The sequence below is a fragment of the Apaloderma vittatum genome, unplaced genomic scaffold (genome assembly GCF_000703405.1).
Source record: "Apaloderma vittatum isolate BGI_N311 unplaced genomic scaffold, ASM70340v1 scaffold1555, whole genome shotgun sequence".
Taxonomy (NCBI): Eukaryota; Metazoa; Chordata; class Aves; order Trogoniformes; family Trogonidae; genus Apaloderma; species Apaloderma vittatum.
The window spans coordinates 1-19229 of NW_009718578.1; the positions used below are offsets into that span (position 1 = coordinate 1).

The window sequence follows — 19229 nt, forward strand, 5'->3', positions numbered from 1 at the left end:
CGGAGCCGCTGCCCGAGGCCGTGTCCGGCTGCAGTTTGAGCCTCTCCAGGGAGGGAAACTCACACCCCCCCTGGGCCACCAGTGCCGGGGCTGGGTCTCTCTCAGGGTAATGAGGTGTCCCCTGATGTTCAGGGGAACCTCCCGTGTCTCAGTTTGTGCCCAGTGCCTCGTCCTCCAGCTGCTCGGACCCGCTGGGGGCCTTTGCTGGGCCCCGCTGGAGGACTTAGGTTGGAAGAGCAGAAGGACGGGGAATTGCAGAAGGACGGGGAATCGCAGAAAGACGGGGCTTTGCTCCTTCTTCTATATGCTAAAAACTCGCGGGGCAGAATGCTTTCCCATCTGCAACTTTTGACGAAGGGTTGATGCTGGAGTACGACAGTAGTATGTTTTTTTCCTGGAAATGTGTTTGAATCATGGGCGTTATTAACTGACCCTCCTTTGTGAAAGAATAAAGAAAAGGATTTTTTATCAGGTCAGAATGCATAAGAAAAGTTGTGCATTTGTCTGTTGAATATGTTTGTTCTGCAGGGGTGGTTATTTAAAGTAGCTCAGTTAACAAGCAGTTCAGATATGCTGGAAATGCTGTGCGACCACAGCTTCTGAAATGTGGCCATATTTTTAAAATCTTTTTAGCAAAAAAATCTTAATTGCAGCTGTCATCGTCTTTAAGTGAAAAGACTCCAAAAGTTAGATTTTGTCGTAGACCTTGTGGCTTGCCTAACAAACTCCTGGTCATATCATACAGAGAAATGAGTTGGCTTTGTGAGACAGTGTAAGATGAAGTTGCAGGCTTTCTTACTGAACTTGTGTGTGTTTTGTACAGGCTTTCACAGCGTTGATTTACATAGGTTGGTATCTTTTTTTTTTTTTTTAAACCTTCATATTGATATTTGTTTTGTTTACTTTCTTTCATTGGAAGTATTTGAAACCTGAAATAGTATTTTGTAGGACTGTTCTGTATTTTGTGCAGGAGTTGAATTTTCTCTTGGAATTCAGATGTGCTTAGTAATACTTTATTGTTCATTGACTATACTTAAATTCAGCCCTACAGGTAAGCTAATTTATCGAATAAGATTTAAAACCGATTACCAGATACTTTGCAAAACTTTTCTTTTAATTGATCTTTTAAACAAGGATAGAACATAGACATATCTGATAGTTGCTATGAGGTGACAGTAGTGGCTTTTTGTTTGAGTATGTGTTTGCATTTTTCCAGTATTTTGGATGTTATCTTTGGTCTCAGTTGTTTTATTTAAAAAATAAAAATCTCCTCACTACAGTATTTGGAAGTGACTATTACCTTTAGTACCTAAGATGTAAAAGAATGAGTTGCTTATCTCCACTTTTCTGTATTTCTTACAGGGTACTGTAATAATGGTTAGAACCGTAGGGACCTCCTTTTGTGCAAACCTTTTTTGGTTCTGTTTGTTGTGGATTTCAAAACATGAATGTCTGTGTGTCTGTCTTTAGTTATCTTTTTATGTCTTTTGATATATTCTAGTTACTCTGGTTTTTCTTTGATATAAAGTAACAAGAAATAAGGTAATTTATTAAGGCATTTCTCATCTGAGTAACAGGAGTGTGGCTAAAAGGAGTAGAGTGAATGTTCCCAGATGAATAAGGAAAAGCTGAAAATGAGCATAAAGTCATCAGTCGTACTGGAATGTCAGGTGTTGGAAAAGTGGTGTGTAGATTTATTTCCAGTGGGTACTGGAAAGTACTGTTTTAGAAACTTATTTCAGCTGTTTTGAAAATTTGTTCTTTAAACAGAATCCTGGCTGACTCAGTCATATGGAAAGTATAAATCAAAATATTTACTGCTTCATGTGATGTCTGACTTGTGATCGCTTAATGTTTATGAACTATGGCCATGGAGTAAGTCATTACAATAACTGGCGTAAAGGATGGGCAATGCTTGTATTAGCAAGATTCTCTGCAGCATGAGTAAGGGTGATGTTCCAACTTGTTCTTTATTTTTCAAGCCATTGTAAAGTATAAAAATGTATGATAATATAAAAATGACTTATATTAGTGATTTGTAATAAATTTTACATGTACAATTTTTCTGTATTCCACATTTCTTTAAATTCTAATTTGGAAGGATGGCATTTTTGATTCTTAAGGGCACAATACTGAATGTTTCTGCATCTAATTTGTACGTGCCCAGATTTCAGCATCATTATCATTATTGCCTTTTACAGTTGACTTCAAGATCTGCCACGGTATTACATATTGGGAAGGCAGCTTTTGTATCTGGAAATAGAAGGAAACATTACAAAGAAGGCAACAAGTGTTCTTTGTATGATGAAAATACGAATTTTACTTAAGTCGCTGTGATCTTTACATATTGAAAACAAAACAGGAAAAGAAAGTTTTCTCAGTAACACTGATGTTTGTTGACCAGTTTTGATATTTATTCATAAATAGTTGCAGCTCACACAATAAAATATGGTGAAGAACTATGAAAAAGATGGTGATATTTGGAAAATTCAGTGTGTAATAATATTTTTACATAGTTAGAAACTGCACAAGGTTCTGAGACTACATACTGTACTGAGTAAACATCATACTGAGTACATACATACTGAGGAAATATCTGCAGATTTGAGTTGTCCGGACCTCAGCAGTACAGCTGAAAACAAATTTTTTGTGTATCAGCAATCTTTTGTAGTCTTTCTGAAACAGTGATAACCTCTGCTTCAGCTAGGATGTGAGTACCTTACAGAAACAAGCTAATCCCTGTGTAAACATTACCTTCACCTGACTGTTTGTGCTCTTAATATATCTTTCCATAGTTCTTGGTGTGTTTATGGTCTTACAAAATACCAGGGAATTGCTGCCTGAGGGCAGTGTGAGATTTCCAAGCTTGGAAATTTGGATTGTGAATGAAGAGCTGGTTTGTGAGCTGGGAATTGGCTTCCTTTGGTGGGAGAAAAATGATGACATTAATCCTTGTTGGAAGGGGAATGAACTTTGAAATGGGCTTCTACTTTTATTACAGATTGTGAAAATACTTATGCCTTGTCAGAGAACAAAATAAATACTGTTGATTGAGCAGTTAAGGACTGTATCTGCCATAGATGCTCTTGAACAGTACTGCTTTTGTCCTAGATTTGTGAAATTTGGCAGAGATTTAAGTTCTTCTTTATTTTGATAAAGGATGAGCTATTGAGGTTTTGGGTTTTCTTGTTCTAAGGTTGGTAGCTTTGAAAAGTATATGAATATGTATTTCAGGAGCTTTTTCCATTCGAGGGGCTAGAATAGTTACTGACTGTCGCTCAGAATCTTGATTCAAAGCATTTACAATTAATTTGAAAGAAATCTTAAGTGTTGGAAGAAATCACACCTCAGTGTCCAGAACCCACATGGACTTTGAGTACAGTGCTTAGTTTTCATAACAACATAAATCTTATTTAGTAAAAGGGTGCACTGTGGCTGTGCTCAGTTTGTATTAAGTTGCTGTCACAAGTGAAAATGTCGTGAATGAACTTCAGCCTAGTTTCAGGCATGTTTATAATTTCTGGAGGGAGGGAACCCTTCCAAAATTTAATGCCAGCTTTTTTTTTCAAATGCTTGTTGGTGGTGTGGTGTGGGTTTTTTTGCGAGGGGAGGGAATGGATGTTAGATTTTTCCTTTTGTTTTGTTTTATTTTGCTGGGTTTATTTAAGAGTGTGAAGAATACTGAAGCATGGATTAACCTGATGAATTCAGATTGCATTTTAAATTGAACTTTTTGCTACTTATGGCCTAAACAGAGTTTTCTTAAAGCCTTTCAGAAGTCTTTATTTTTTTTGACATTCTAAGAAGCTTGCCTCTAAAGTGGCAAATGAAAACCTGAGGATACAAAATTAATAATTTTAGTATTTTATATTTTAAAATAAAATATGCCATTAATAATTCTAAGCAGGAGATAATGCATGGCAATAAAGTGTAGATGACAAAGAATATTAATATACTTTGAGATGGTTCACCTCTGCAAAGCTTTTATTACTTTTTAAAAAATGTTATTAACATGAGGGTTTGTAAACAGGGCTCTGGATGTGTTCTTTAGCATCAGGTATTTTGCTGTTGGTCAGAGATTTTAAGTTGCCTCCAAGGATTCAGATCTACATTAAGGCGGAAGCTGCGTTGTCTTGATAACTGGGAGTTCAAGTAAAGATTTCTGAGGCAGGACACCTATCTGCAGTGCTGCAGGGCTGCCTTTGCCTTTCTGAAATCAGGCAGTAGGGAACATCAAGGGAAAAGTCTTACTTTGAGGAGAAACGCTGAATACTTTTTTACTTTTCACACTAGCTTAGAATTCATTGGCTGCATTTTGATAACAACTGCAGAGCATAATTCACTTGGTTAGACATTGTAATCATGTTTCACTGGTGATTTTTAATGGAGTTTTCGATGTGGTGTGGAAAATAGCACAGGGGTGTACAGTGCCGCTACGGGAATGAAACTGGGCCACTCCACAGGGAAATCTGTGGTAGCAGTGGAGTAGCAGTGGTAGCAGTTCCTGTTAGAATATGTAAAAAAAATGACAGGAGGAATTCAGTTGCCTGCATGTCAGTGTGTCTTAATGTCACTTTAGGTACTCAAGAATATCCGAGACATCTGCATTAGATACTGGTGCAGGGTGTAAGGGAGACAGGCTGTTCTGGACTGGCAGCTGGATGCCAGGCACGATGCTGACTTTTCTGGTATTTTCGTATCCAGAATGGCATTTGGGGTGTATGTGTGGACACTGAGTCACTACAGTCACTGTTTCTTTTCAACCTTTCATTTTTGGTATGGTTTAGTTATTGTTTTGATTTATTTTTTTTAAAAAAGGTTTGAAACCCTTCAATTTTCTCTTCCTCTTACTGAAAAAAATAAAGACAATTATATGACAGCACTGTTGTGCTGCTCACACCCCTTTGCACGATGGCACTTTAGCTGTATGGTAAACGTGACAGACCTTTTGTGTTCTTAGTTTATTTATAACTTGTGGGACAGACTGACTATTTGTGCAGTGCATGGAGAAACTGTTGCTGCACTTTGCCTGCCAAATCTAGATTTGTTTTTTTTCACACTGATTCTAGGTTTGAGTTTTAAATAACACCTGAATTACATGATTTGATTTGTGTATCTTCACCTGGTGTGTGGGCACCTGGAGCATGGAGAGTTCTGATGCCTAATTCCTCTTTGGAATTTATCCGGTAAATTGGACTTTAAACCCTGAATTATCAGTGGGATTCATGGTACCTCCTTTTCCTCTCTTCTCCTTCTTGTGTTGTTCTGCCTGCATACCTAAAATGCACAGAGCTTATAATTTCCTCCGTCACTGGACGTTCGTGTGCGCCTGAAGTTCTACATGTACTCAAAGCTGCTGTCATCTGAAATGAACTGGGTGTGCTGGCTGCTCTGCTGGCACTTTTATGAGCGAGGCATTTCTGTGGGGGGGTCACCTGGTGGCTCTGGTGCTACAGCTGAGCTCAGGTTGTGTCTGACACACCCCGAGAAGGTGCCCCTGTCTGCCTGTACTTAGTTGCTAAAGGAGAAAGGATGGTGTGTTACTGTTACACGGTGTTAGCAATTCAAAGCAGAGCCAGACTGTTTGATTTACATTTAGATCTCTAAATCTAAACTAACTTCTCCATGCTAAGTGTAGTGAAATTCCTCCTGGCTTCCTCTCCTCTCTTTGTCTAATGTTCCGCTGCCGTTGGGAGTGCGAAAAAATTCACAGGCTGCTCTTAGGTGAGGATAAAAGAACGTTTGCCTGGGAAAGCCACTGGCGGTTGGCTTCTGCCCGGTAGAGAACAGCCTAGCACGTAGAGTTTAGCTAACACTGAACTGCAGTTTTTCCTCTGCATTTACACTGCTGTCACACAGAAAGAAGCCAGAGAGAGAGCAATTGTGTCATCCACTAGAGAGGAGAAACGTGGTAGTGAGTGGCTGGGTGAAGTCTTATTTTTAGCCCCATGGCTTGTTCTGCATACAGAACATAGGTGCAATGGATAATTCAGCTTCTGGAGCCATATATGTATAAATTTCACACAGGAATACTACTGGTTTTCTGAATTTACTAACCTACAGCTTTTTAGGAAGTGTAAATGGTTCATAATGGTCTACTTTAACTAAGAACAGAAATTTTCCTGTCTTAAAACGTATAGTTAAAAATGTATAGTCGGTCAGCAGAAGCCATGTCAAGTCTGACAAGCAGATTAGCAGTGTGCATGCATGCAGACATGTCTGGATAAAGTTGGTGATCATAGAATCATAGAATGGCCTAGGCTGGAAGGGACCTTAGAGATCATTTTAATCCAGCCTCCCTGTCATGGGCAGGGACGCCTCTCAACTAGATCAGGCAACACATGGGGACCGAACGGAGATCAAACCCGCAACCTTGATGTTATCAGCACCGCGCTCAACTGACTGAGCTGACTGGCCCCCGAGTTATAATTGATTTGATATTGTTTCTCAGAGTTCCGTATGGCTGCAGTTTAGATATTATCACTGTATTTCATAATGCTGAAATAGTCTCAATGTTCTGCTTATGTAAATAAAGGGTAAAGGTTATATTATGAATATAACATATAACATGTACAGAGATTTCTATAATGCTATATATGCGGAAACTTTTGTGCAAATGAAATACTACTATGGATTCCATTCAAAACACATATTTAGACAATACCTAGAAATGGGCATGTTTTCTGTTATTTTCTAAGGACTAGGAAGATTAAGTAATGGACTTCTCATTGAAATGTAGTGCACTTCAACGCACATATCTCCACAGCTTTTTGTTGAGGAAAATGACAGGTATTCGTGCTCAACCAGTAACTTACTGGCATGTACAATTCATGCTTTCTAGTGTTGAAGCTGACTCTTGGAGCCTTTGCTAATGGTATTTTTTTGGGTTTGTTTTTTCTTTCCTGATACACAGGTAAGCTTTATTATAGAAACATTTTGAATACTTTGCGAAGATGGCAAGTCTGATGAGTCAGAGTCTGTTGACCTACGCAGAAGAAGGAAATGTTCCTGCTCTGAAAGCACTTCTTGAGAAATGCAGGGATGTGGATGAGAGAAATGAGGTAAGATGATTTTTCTGAAAGGTCAGTTTCATGTCGCAGTTAATTAGTTACAGAATGAATAATTGGTGGGATCACATTGGTTAGTTAACGTACAAATTTCAGCTTTATTTTCAAGTAATTAATAACCTTTGCACAGACTGAACACACAGTATTCAATCTCTGTCAGCACCTGAACATCACAGAATCACAGAATGTCAGGGGTTGGAAGAGACCTCAAAAGATCATCTAGTCCAGCCCCCGCTCCAGAGCAGGATTACCTGCAGTAGATCGCACGGGTACGCATCCAGGCAGGTTTTGAACGTCTCCAGAGAAGGAGACTCCACAACCTCCCTGGGCAGTCTGTTCCAGTGCTCTGTCACCCTCACAGTCAAAAAATTTTTTCTAATATTTCTGTGGAACCTCCTGTGTTCCAGCTTGTACCCATTGCCCCTTGTCCTGTCATTGGATGTTGGTGCAAAGAGCCTGGCTCCATCCTCCTGACACTCCCCCTTGATGTATTTATAAACATTTATGAGATCACCCCTCAGCCTCCTCTTCTCCAGCTCCTTCAGCCTTTCCTCATAAGGGAGATGTTCCATTCCCTTCATCATCTTTGTGGCTCTGTGCTGCTCTCTCTCAAGTCCCTGTCCCTCTTGAGCTGAGGGGCCCAGAACTGGACACAGTATTCCAGATGTGGCCTCACCAGGGCAGAGTAGAGGGGCAGGAGAACCTCTCTCGACCTGCTAGCCTCCCCCCTTCTAATACACCCCAGGATGCCATTGGCCTTCTTGGCCACGAGGGCACATTGCTGGCTCATGGTCATCCTGCTGTCCACTAGCACCCCCAGGTCCCTTTCTCCTACACTTCTCTCCAGCAGGTTAGTCCCCAACCTATACTGGCACATGGGGTTATTCTTACCTAAGTGCAAAACTCTACGCCTGCCCTTGTTGAACTTCATAAGATTTCTCCCTGCCCAGCCCTCCAGCCTGTCTAAATCTCTTTGAATGGCAGCACAGCCTTCTGGTGTGTCAACCACTCCTCCCAGCTTTGTGTCATCAGCAAACTTGCTGAAAACACTCTGTAATCCCACTTCCAGATGATTGATGAATATATTGAAAAGCACTGGCCCCAGCACTGGCCCCTGAGGGACCCCACTAGACACAGGCCGCCAGCTGGACTCTGACGCATTGTCTACAACTCTCTGACTTCTTCCCTTCAACCAGTTAGCGATCCACCTCACTACTTGGTCATCCTGACCACACTGCCTCAGTTTGCCTGTGAGGATGCTGTGGGAGATGCCTTGGTGATATCCAGATAGACCACGTGCACTGCATGGCCACCATCCATCCACCTGGGTATGTCTTCATAAAAGGCTATCAAGTTGGTCAGACATTACTTCTCCTAGAGAACAGTGCCAAGGATAAGATGTTCCATCACCTTTCCAGGGATGGAGGTGAGGCTGACCGGTCTGTAGTTACCTGGGTCATCCTTCCTGCCCTTCTTAGAGACTGGAGTGAAATTCACCTTTCTCCAGTCTTCAAGAACCACACCTGTTGTCCACAATTTACCAAAGATGATGGGGAGTGGCCCAGCAATGACTCCCGCCAGCTCCCTCAGCACCTGTGGGTGCATCCCATCAGAGCCCATGGATTTATGGATGTTCAAGTGTTCCAACTGATCCCTAACCCAGTCCTCCTCAACCAGGGCAAACTCCTTCTTTATCTTGCCTTCCTCTGGGGCCTCAGGGGACTGAGGCACCTAAGGGTGGTCTCCAACAGTGTAGACAGAGGCAAAGAAGGCATTCAGTAACTCTGTCTTCTTTCTGTCCTCTGCCTCCAGGGCACTCACCTCATTCACCAGAGGGCCTACATTGCCTCTAGTGTTATTTTTGCAATGTATTTGAAGAAGCCCGTTCTGTTGTCCTTGACCTCCCTCGCAAGGTTTAATTCCAAGCAGGCCGTAGCTTTCCTAGTTGCCTCCCTACATTCTCTGACAGCAGTCCTATACTCCACCCAAGTGGCCAGCCCTTCCTTCCACAATTTATATACCCTCCCCTTCCACCTGAGTCTGCTCAGCAGATCCCTGGTTAACCATGCAGGTCTCCTCGATCTCTTTCATGATTTCCTACCTGTTGGGATGCACTGATCCTGAGCCTGGAAGAAGTGGTCCTTGAATACTGACCAACTCTCTTGGGCCCCTTTACCTTCCAGTTCCCTGTCCCATGGGGTATCCCCTAGCAATTGCTTGAAAAGGCCAAAGTTGGCCCTGCTGAAGTCCAGTGCTGTGATCCTGCTAGGTGTTCTGTAAAAGGCCTCATCAGCTTTCTCCTCCTGATCAGGTGGTCTGTAATAGACGCCCACCACAGTATCACCTATGTTAGCCTGCCCCTTCATTCTTACCTACGAACTCTCAACTTGCTCCTTATCCGCCCCTGGATAGATCTCAGTACATTCCTCACATAACATTCCTCTCAGTACATTGCTCACATAAAGAGCAACTCCACCACCTCACCTTGTTGGCCTGTCTTTCCTAAAAAGGACGTCTTTCATTGTATATGTCTTCTGAGGGTTGGGAGCTGGAAAATGCGACTCCATCCTTACTTTGTGAATGGAGCCTGTACCTGTATTTCTGGGGCTGGGAATTGTTTCTTAGTTCACAGATCCAGCTGCATGTTCATTCTTGCCCTGTCCATTTCGGGGTGCAACCTGGGACAATAACAACTCTTCCCCTACATCCTGGTTTCCAAGCAAGAGAAGCTTGGTTACATGATCCAGGTAGGAGTGTATATTGCAACATGCGCTGAGCAGATGCTCATCTGGATGAAAAAATACGTATCCAAAAAAGTAAGTCTAAAGGTAACCAGGAGGCTTAAATGACTTTACCGGAATTATGCAGGAAGTCTTGATACACAGTAGGAGTTTTAAATGTGGCTTATTTGGAATCCTGGAATAGTGTGATAATTGTTAGCTTCTGCTTTGTAATCTAATTTAGTCTGATTTGAGGATATCATCGCCAGCAATTTAAGCAAATGTGCTGCAGTTTCATTGTAGTGCACTAAAGATTCCTGATAGTTTCTTGGGAAGTTTAGTTTGTGCAAACGTCTGTTGTTACTAACTGTTTACATTGTTTTGCATGATGTTTAAAATTCAGCGTATTTTAATTTACTATTAAGTCTTCTGTGTATTTGACAAATAAGTTTAGATGATGTGACTAATTTATTTCATTTTCTGTAGTAGATTTTTTTGTGGTTTGTAAGTGTCTGGACGTCCTTTTCATCTGGTTGTACAGCTTGTATTGTCAATTTCTATTTTAGTTTCGATTTCCTAAACAGTGTTGTAGAACTGGGGTGTTTTTGACTTATGCAGCATATTCTGAGAACTGGATTAATAGAAAAATTCAGGATAGAAGGGACCTCTGGAGGCCATTGGATTCAATCTCCTCCTAATTGCAGGACTGACTTCATTGTTACATCAAGTTGCTCATGGCCCTAATAAGCAAAATTTGAAAATCCTCAAAAGCTGGAGAACCTGCAGCCTCTCTGGGCAGTGCTCCAGAGCTTAACCACTCTTTGTTTAAAAACCCTTTCTTTATGTTTTATCAGAATATCCTTTGCTGCATCTTCTGACTGTTGCTTCTTGTTTTCTTGCTCTGTGTGTGTCTCAGAAGAATCTGCCTATGTCTTGTAAGACTCCTGTCTAGGTAGTCTAAGACTGCTGTTGATGCCCCCTTACTTCTCTGTTTTCCAGACTGAACAAACCCAGCTCTCAGTTTCTGCTCACATCATAATGCTGCAGTCTCAGAGCCGTCTGAGTGACCCTTTTGCCGGACTCGGCAGTTGGTCCATCCCTGTTGTGCCCAAAATGCGACGTTGTGTTCTGGGTTTGGCTTCACCAGTGCTGAGTAGAGGGCTAGCTGTCCTCTTCTTGACTCAGCCCAGTATTTGATTTGCCTTCGTGCTGCAGGGCTGCGCTGCTGACTCGTGGTTCTCCTGTCCATTGGCGCCCCGTTCCTGCAGTGTGGCTCCCTGGGCAGGCAGTGCCCAGCCTGGTCTGGGGTCCGTCCGTTCCAGTCTCTGTGCTCGCTGTTGTTGCGCTACAGTGAGGTTGCCAGCCCGTTTCTCCAGCCTGTTGAATTTCCTCTGAAGGGCATCCCCACCCTCTGGCACATCAGCTGCTCTCCATAGCTTGGGGCAGTCTGTAAACCTGTGGAGAGCGCGTTGTCTTTCGTGGTTCTTGATGCTGATGAAGGTATTAGCCCCAACTCAGACCCTCCCAACTAACACCAGTTACTGTGGGCAGTTGGCCATTACTCATCGAGTCTGACAGTCCAGGCAGTTTTTTTACTCGCCTTATTGCGTATGGAAGACTGGCTTTCTAATTTATTTTTGTTCATCAAGTAAATCTTGGAAAAAGCACGTTCTGTTGCAGAATCTTGGAAAAAGCGCATTCTGTTGTATTTTTCAACTTGCGCAAGATGGAAGGGGTATCTTTGGAAAGAAGTCAAATGGCATTGTGTTACTCAAAACCGAAAAGCTTCATGCAAGTGTGAAAGCAATGTACAGAATTTAACCTTACTCTAGTTATTAGATCTGGCTTTAATTAAGACAGTTTTCTTTCATTATGGGCACAGTCACTTCATGCTATCTATGTGCCTATGCTGAGGTATTTGAGATGGGAGAATTTTTAAGTGCCAGAGCATACAAATAAACCTCACCACCTGGCATGCTCTGTATCTGAGAAGAGTAATAGTCTGTTCCCTCTGCTGGTAATTTCTCTCAGCAACGTGCTCGAAATCAGACAGATAGTCTATGTTGACTTTATCAACAGTATCACTGCCTTCACCTTCTTCTCTAATTTTTTGTTCTCTTCTTGATGGGACTAAGTGCACTCCTGGGTTTCATTAACTACCTTTTGTGCAGAGATCATTTCCCCAATACCCCTTTTTTTTCAGTCTTCTCATTTGTTGCTCTGGAGATGTGTATGGTGTGCATCATTTTCAAACCCATGCCAAGTTCTATTTATACGTATCAATGAAAGGAGGTTTGTTGTTTTAAGTGCTAGCTCTTAACTGGAATTCAGTGGCATTGAGTGCAGTTCTGTTTCCAGTTCTGGACCTGCCAAGACCTTTTTTTCCCTTGGGTAAAAACAAAATACCAAAACAGGAGTGCCAGCAGAGTAGGTCTAAAAAGATCGCTGGCAAGCCAAGGTTTGCCAGTGCCAGGACCTCCCAGGCTGCAGTGACTTGCCCAGTGGTAGGATTGCCCACACGGTTCCCAACACTTTATTGGGATTAGTTGCCAGAAAAGCTTGGATGTTCCAGTCAGTTTGTGTACGGATGATTTTGTTGGATTAAGACCAGCAGTTAAGTGGAGCAAGTCTCAGTCTCTTTTCCCTGTGCATCCTTTCCCCTGTGTGCATTGTTCTCTCATACCGGATACATCAGTTACTTAACAACTAATGGTAGGTGCTTGTCTTGTGTGGTGCACTCTGATCCTAACAGCTTGCAGATTCCTTTGATGTCCCTTTCTTTTTGCTCTTCTGCTCTTGATACTGAAGTATCTTCTGCAATTTCAATTCTGAATATTCTGTTCTCTCATGGACTGCGAGAGAGTGCTAATCTGTGAGGTAACACCACTGAATGATTTCCCTAAAAAGGTACAGGTATGCCACTTTGTAGTTTGGATATTCCAGTACTTAGACTTAGCTATGATGTGAAGATATACAGTACTTGGTGTGCTTGCGAGAAATATGAGTATTTAGTTGTTGTGGAGTGTCTGGGCTCTTAGGCAGCTTCTGAGAACTTATCTGGATGTTACAGGTTTGGTAAATATCTTGTGTTTCTGTGTTGGTGAAATCTTCATGATTTGCTGAAACATTGAACCTGTATTTGAACATCTAGCGAAAAGGGAAGGAAATTTTCAGCACTCCTATAGAAAAGTTTTACAGCTGTCAATACCAGAGCCAGTCTACAACTGTCACACTTCTTACTGGAGGAGAGCATTTTCCCATGCACGACCTGCCCTTGCCCTTTAAAGATACTTTGGTTTGGTTTGTGCTAGCCTTCTGTGTTTTCCATCTCTGCAAGACCATCGCAGTGATAACAGTAGTAACTGTTCAGAGGGAGGTAAGAAGAACGCTCCTGTTAAAATAGGGGGCTTTGTATGTATTGCCAGAGCACGAGTTGGAAGGGACCTTGTGGAGCTTATCTAGTCCTGTGCTCAGTTGGTTGGAGCCAGCTGGCCCAGTGCAGTCCCAGCCTCTTTTGACAGAGACTCTGAGCAGCTCCCCCCAATACCAAAACGTGGGCACCTACACTCACTACACTGAGATTCCTACCTGCCCTTTTCTCCAGCCTGTCAAGATCCCTCTGGACGGCAACACAACCAGCCGATGCGTGAGGGTTTTGCTAATTGGCCTGGGTGGGGTGATTCCACATAAAAGGACACAGGCACCAACAGAAGGGTCGGCTTATTTTACTGTCTGTTTCAAAGTATTGCAAGACTAAGGCAAGCTTATTATACTCTAGTTTTAAGCAGGAAGGAGAACAGGCAGGGTAATACACCTAATCAGCACTGTGTGGTGTTAGCTAAGAAGGATACATCAGCAATCGCCCTAATATCATCATCCGGATCCGCAGTCACTGGGGAGCACCTGTTGCAGCGAGGATTCTGGAGCACCGTCCCGGCGATTGGCAAGTCCTACGCAGTGCGTCCACTCGTAGGTGAGGTCTCTGAAGTCGCTGCAAGAGGGTCCAGCTTTTATACTGTTAAATAAACAACCTTACATAACTTCAAATGTGGGATCATCTGGGATCATCTGGTGTTGTCCATTCTGTTGGATTCCTCCCACAGCCTGACCAGAAGAAGAGTAGAAGGGAGTCTCCCTATCTGTTTTGGTCCTTAATCACGTATTTCTCACCGAAGCCAGATCTCTGGTCTCACAGTCTTTAGCTGCCTCTTGCTTAGTTAGAAGTATGTTAGTTTCCCAGCCTTGGACCTAGCCTTTAGATGAAGAAGGATCATTCTGCACGTTTAGTGTTAGAGCAAAGCTTTTACAGATTGATATTGAAATATATATATATGTATGTATGTATAAAAAAGCTAAAATAAATTATCAGTACATTACATATGTGATTAATACTCTCTAGTATGGGGTTGTGAGGTTCATCTATAGGTCAACTTCAGGACCTACAATTCAGGCCCTAGCACTTCAGTCAGCCACTCCTCACAAGGTTGTATCATCTGCAAAGGTGCTGAGGGTGCGCCCTGTCCCATTGTCCAGGTTCTCAAAGAAGGGGTTAACAGGGCCCCAGTGTTGACCCCTGTGGTCCTGCACTGGTGACTGACCTCCAGCTGGACCTTGTGCACAGCCCAGCAGTCCAGCCGGTGTCAGGCCACCTTGCTGTCCCTTTGTCTAGTCCGTACCTTCCTTAGCTTGTTCATGTGGATGTTGTGAGAGGCGGTGTCTAAATCCTTGCTGGAGATGGGATCAGCAGTGCCTCAGCTCTTCATCCACCGAGACAGAAGGTGGGCAACTTGGTCAGGCACGATTTCCCAAATGGCTTGGCTTGTGTATTCCCAAAATACTAACCTGCTTATAAAGAACTCGTCTTAAAGAACAAAAGTTGTGGCTGTTCTCTGAAGACAGCTGTTCTCTTCTAAAAACCAATGTTTTCCTTCATCTTGATTTTTTGAGCATTTTTATGATGAAAAGACCTAAATACTGCTGCTTGTTGATACAAAATATACTTCGGGATCTAAAAGCAAAGGTGTCATTTTGAATGTGTGCAGTGTTCAGTTGTAACAACGTAAAACCTACACAAAAGCATAATTTCCCTCTGTAAACAATTGCACTGGAAGATACTACATTTTATTCTGTCATGAATAATGCTGGTGGTTATTGGTAATGTCCTGGGGAAGATTCTGTGAAGACTAGTTAGGGAATAGTCAATGAACCAGAAGGCTTTTTTGAAAGGATCACCGCATTTCTGTGATTATTTTATTATTATTTTTTTTTACATAAAGAGCAGAAAGAATTAGAGGTCTTTATTAATCTTCCTGTTACCTGTTTTATTAATGAAGATTAGTGATCTTACTGTGTTCTGATTCTGCATTAATTTTGATTCTTTTCAGAAAAATTGCTGATATGTAACTCCTAACACAAGTAGCTTTTGCATTATTTAGAGACTAGTTAATTTGAGTTTTCTATATGGTACAGAGAAAGGACAGAGGAGAGATTTTGTGTAGTAAGCTTGTTGAAAGTTAAAAAAATCTGCTGTCAAATTTAGTAAGTTTTATTTCCAGTGTGCAGAACAGTTGTATTTCAGAAGTTGGCTGACACAGAAGTAGGCTGATGGAAGGGTGACAGATTGTAGCTGACTTAAAAAACATCCTCTAAGGCAAATAAACCAGCTTTTCTATCTTCCATGTTCCGTGAGTTGAGGCTGTCTGTTAAGAACCTGTGTTGCACACGTCAGGAGTGATGGCTGTATTTGGTAGTCAGATGAAATTATGATATACAACTGTACTATTTTTTCCAAGACTTCAGCAAGAAATCTTAATGTTACTCTGATTCAGTGTGTGGGTTTTAATGGCCATTGTGGTTCCTAGACTAGATTTATTTATTAATTAATTTCCAAACAATGGGACTGAATTACTTAAGATGTAAAAATAGAATGGCTTGTATCAGAGATGTCTTCAGTGGGAAAATAAGGAGGAAAGGTATTTAACAATGTAATTTTTTTGAGGTAGCCATGTTTAATGTCTGAAATGTTTATTTTATTTGCTTCAAGTTGATTTTTTTAAATCTCTTAGGGGACAAGGGTTTAATATTATGTTCTTCATTTTTATTGCAGATTTACTGTGTGGTTTGAAAACCAGTCCTCCTCACTGGCAATTAAAAACTGGGACAAACTTAGCATTCTTCTGTAGTTTGGGGGCTTTTATTGCTGATGCCTGTGCATCGTTCGTGTCACTTCCCAATGCATCACTTTCCCTATCGTTTCGATTTCAGAATGGCCAGACTCCGCTCATGTTGGCTGCTGAGCAAGGCAATTTAGAAATTGTCCAGGAGCTTCTCAGAAAGGGAGCTAACTGCAACTTGGAAGATGCAGTAAGTATTTGTGCTTTATGTGATGGTACCCAACAGCAGAGGAAGAAGAAAGAGGCAGACAGGAAAAGGTATTTAGGTTAGTGTTGAGGGGAGGGGGGGAAAAAAGGTAAGTGGAAAAATTATATAAGAGAAATTTCATCCAAAAGTGCTTGGTTCTGTATTCCTCTGATTCAATTCCTCATAAAGAATGGGGATATTCCTCATAAAGAATGTAAGAAATTTTAAACGTCTGAGGGTCTCTGCTAAATTCTGCTGTTGTTCTGGGAGATTAGTACTAGGAAGCTGTATTAATAGGATTGACAGTAGTGGCATAAAAAGGTAGGCAGAATAGAGAATTACGTTATCAAAGATGAGGTCCAAGTGATTTTACTAATCTCAGTGATGGGATGTATCGGGATTTTTTTATTTTATTTTACTTGGGTTTTGTGTTTTTCAGTAAATACTGAGGGAGAATTCAGGTTAAAGGATTATTTTAGGTGGAAGGGCAGAGCAGTGGCAGAGAAGAGTTTTAAATTTATGAATTGTCTTCCCACCTTTGTGGAAGAGGTTGACTCTGTGTGAAAATCCTCATAAAGGGTGACAAGGACAGAGATGGTGTTAAAGTTTTGAAAGATCTGTCTATGTGTCACAGTGAAGAGTGATGAACAGTAAAAGGATGTTGCTTGTGTTTTTTTTTCTTCTGCACTTAGTTATAGCAGTAGAGTATAGACATCCAGGAAAGGTCTAATATGAAACTTGGCATTTTTATGAAAAAAAAAAACACAAAAAAGAAAACCAAAAACCTAAGTGTCTATTTTTGGAGATGTATTCTGTTTAATAGTGATGGATTCAAAGGATGGGCAGGAGAGGGGATAATCGGAGGGGAAGATTTGGAGGAGTTTGTATTTTCATGCGTGTAACTGGCAGGTAGTGTGTGAGTTACTTTTGTAGGTTTTTTTTAAAGGACAACTTTTTTAAGGGATTATGTATTTTGTGTTGTGGCTTAAACACTTGAAAAGCAAGGTAATTGTATGGAAATAGTTAATATCACTTAAAAGTGTTTCTTCCTTTCTCTAGGATAACTGGACAGCTCTTATTTCAGCAGCTAAAGAAGGACATGCCGCTATTGTAGCAGAGCTACTCAATTACAATGTCAGTTTGGAGCATCGGGATTTGGTATGTGTTGTCCTAATGTAAAAATAAAATAGTGTTTAGTAAGAACAATTTTGAAAGTTGGAGATTTTCAGTTATGTAAAACAAACATTCTTGGATTATGTATTGAGTGCTGTTAAAATGGAAAATAATATATGTTTAAATATTGTTCTTACAGCTGTAAAGTAGTTGCTTTAGTGCTGATTAAGGCAACATGTTTTCTCAAGCTGCTTTTTTCCCTTCTTTTTTTAATTCGCTTTGGAAAAAACTTAAACTGAAGAACAGTGACTTTGGGGTGTGTTTTCGGGGGGGGCGGGGCTTGTGGGTGGAATTAATTTGTTGGATGGGGTTTTTGATGGCTTTTTTTAAAGTATTCTGATAAAATAAATGTTATCCTTTCCCAGAAGATACCTGTCTATATTTACTTTTTCTCTGGACAACCATGATTATTGATATAAAAGTATGAATAACATGAAAGTACTAATTTCCTGCTACATACTTATTATTATCCCCTGTAACTAGGAATGTGAGGTTGTGTAGTCAATCCTCACTATGTTTTGGCCCTGCAGAATAGTCTTGGGATAAATGCAAAATGAAGTAAAAGTCACTAATTAGGTTTCTAAAGAATATTTTTAAGTTTCTACATTGCTTTGAATTGTACTTGCCAGGGAGGATGGACTGCCCTCATGTGGGCATCGTATAAAGGCCGTACTGAAGTAGCTAAACTGCTGCTTGAGAAAGGAGCAAATCCCAACATCACAGGGATGGTAAGTTTTAGTCTTAAAACCTCGTTACTTCCAAATGTTTATAGTCCTGAATTGTACACTCATCTTATTATCTCGAGTAAACATTTTGCATCTTTCACAATACAACATTAATCCTGTACTTAATCTGTAAAGGGATTGCCTTAATAATCTGTATGACAGCCAGTGTTTTTCTGATTAATTTACTTTTTTGTTAATTAAAGCAATGAGTGTGTAGCTCTTAATAAGATTCAAATCAGCAGGAGAAAAAAATAATAGAAAAGATACGTAGTGTATCTAATGCTACTTGTTTGACAGTTGTATTTTTTTTGTATTTTTTTATTGGAGTAACTGATATATTCAATTTAGAAGCAATAATTTAGGTTGTTTCATAATAGTTGCCAAATAGTCTAGAGTATATAAATACATGCTATACATGTGAGAGAGAATTAAAAACCTAAGACTGATATTTATTTCACTTTATAAGCATTTTCAATGAAAGTATAGGCCTGTTGAAACTCAAACGATTGTTTAGACTGTCGGCTCTCGGGTGTTTGAGGCCACAGTGAACACTGAAGACGAGCATCCACTGGCGACTCCTTCCCGATTTTCCATTTCGTCTGGTCTGCACGTGGGGCCTTCTGCGTGTGTGGCGTGACTGCTCTGCAGTCCTGGGTACTCGGTGGTATTGCACAGCTGGCTGTTGCTTCTCTCTGACATTTTTGGATGTTTATATTAAGATGAGGATGTGAATTGTTAAAACCTTGTTTAAGGAGTTATAAACCAAAACTGATTCAAAGCAGTAGACATCTTCCCAGTTGTCATCTAGACCATGTACTAGGAAACAGCTGTTGATATGTAGATAGATTTGTTTCTGTATATTCCTTCTTCTACGTGTTTATCATCTTTGGGAATGTTGTGATCAGTATCATTAATGAAAAATAATTAAGACTGTGATGTTATTTTATTTTAATTTTTTTTTTTTTTATTCTAAGCAATACAGCGCTTATCCAATTATTTGGGCAGCAGGACGGGGCCATTCCGATATAGTACATCTCCTGCTGCAACATGGAGCTAAAGTGAACTGCTCTGACAAAGTAAGTTATATATTTTTTGATTTCTTTACTGCTTGATACGTTTCTTGTAAAGGTAAGTTATTTTTTAAAAAAAACCAACAAACTTAAGAGTTCCTGAATGGAAAAATT

At 40.8% G+C, this 19229-nt stretch overlaps 1 protein-coding gene across 1 annotated transcript in view; it reads left to right on the forward strand.

Annotated features, from left to right (window-relative positions):
* The first annotated feature begins 6953 nt into the window (after nucleotides 1-6953).
* The window catches only part of KIDINS220 (kinase D-interacting substrate, 220kDa), a 77294-nt gene continuing 65018 nt past the window's right edge, over nucleotides 6954-19229 (forward strand). Inside the window, exons 1-5 of the mRNA XM_009870288.1 lie at nucleotides 6954-7061; nucleotides 16052-16150; nucleotides 17207-17305; nucleotides 17950-18048; nucleotides 19020-19121. Of these exons, the coding sequence (XP_009868590.1) occupies nucleotides 6954-7061; nucleotides 16052-16150; nucleotides 17207-17305; nucleotides 17950-18048; nucleotides 19020-19121 (507 nt within the window). The remainder of the gene's footprint in view (nucleotides 7062-16051; nucleotides 16151-17206; nucleotides 17306-17949; nucleotides 18049-19019; nucleotides 19122-19229) is intronic.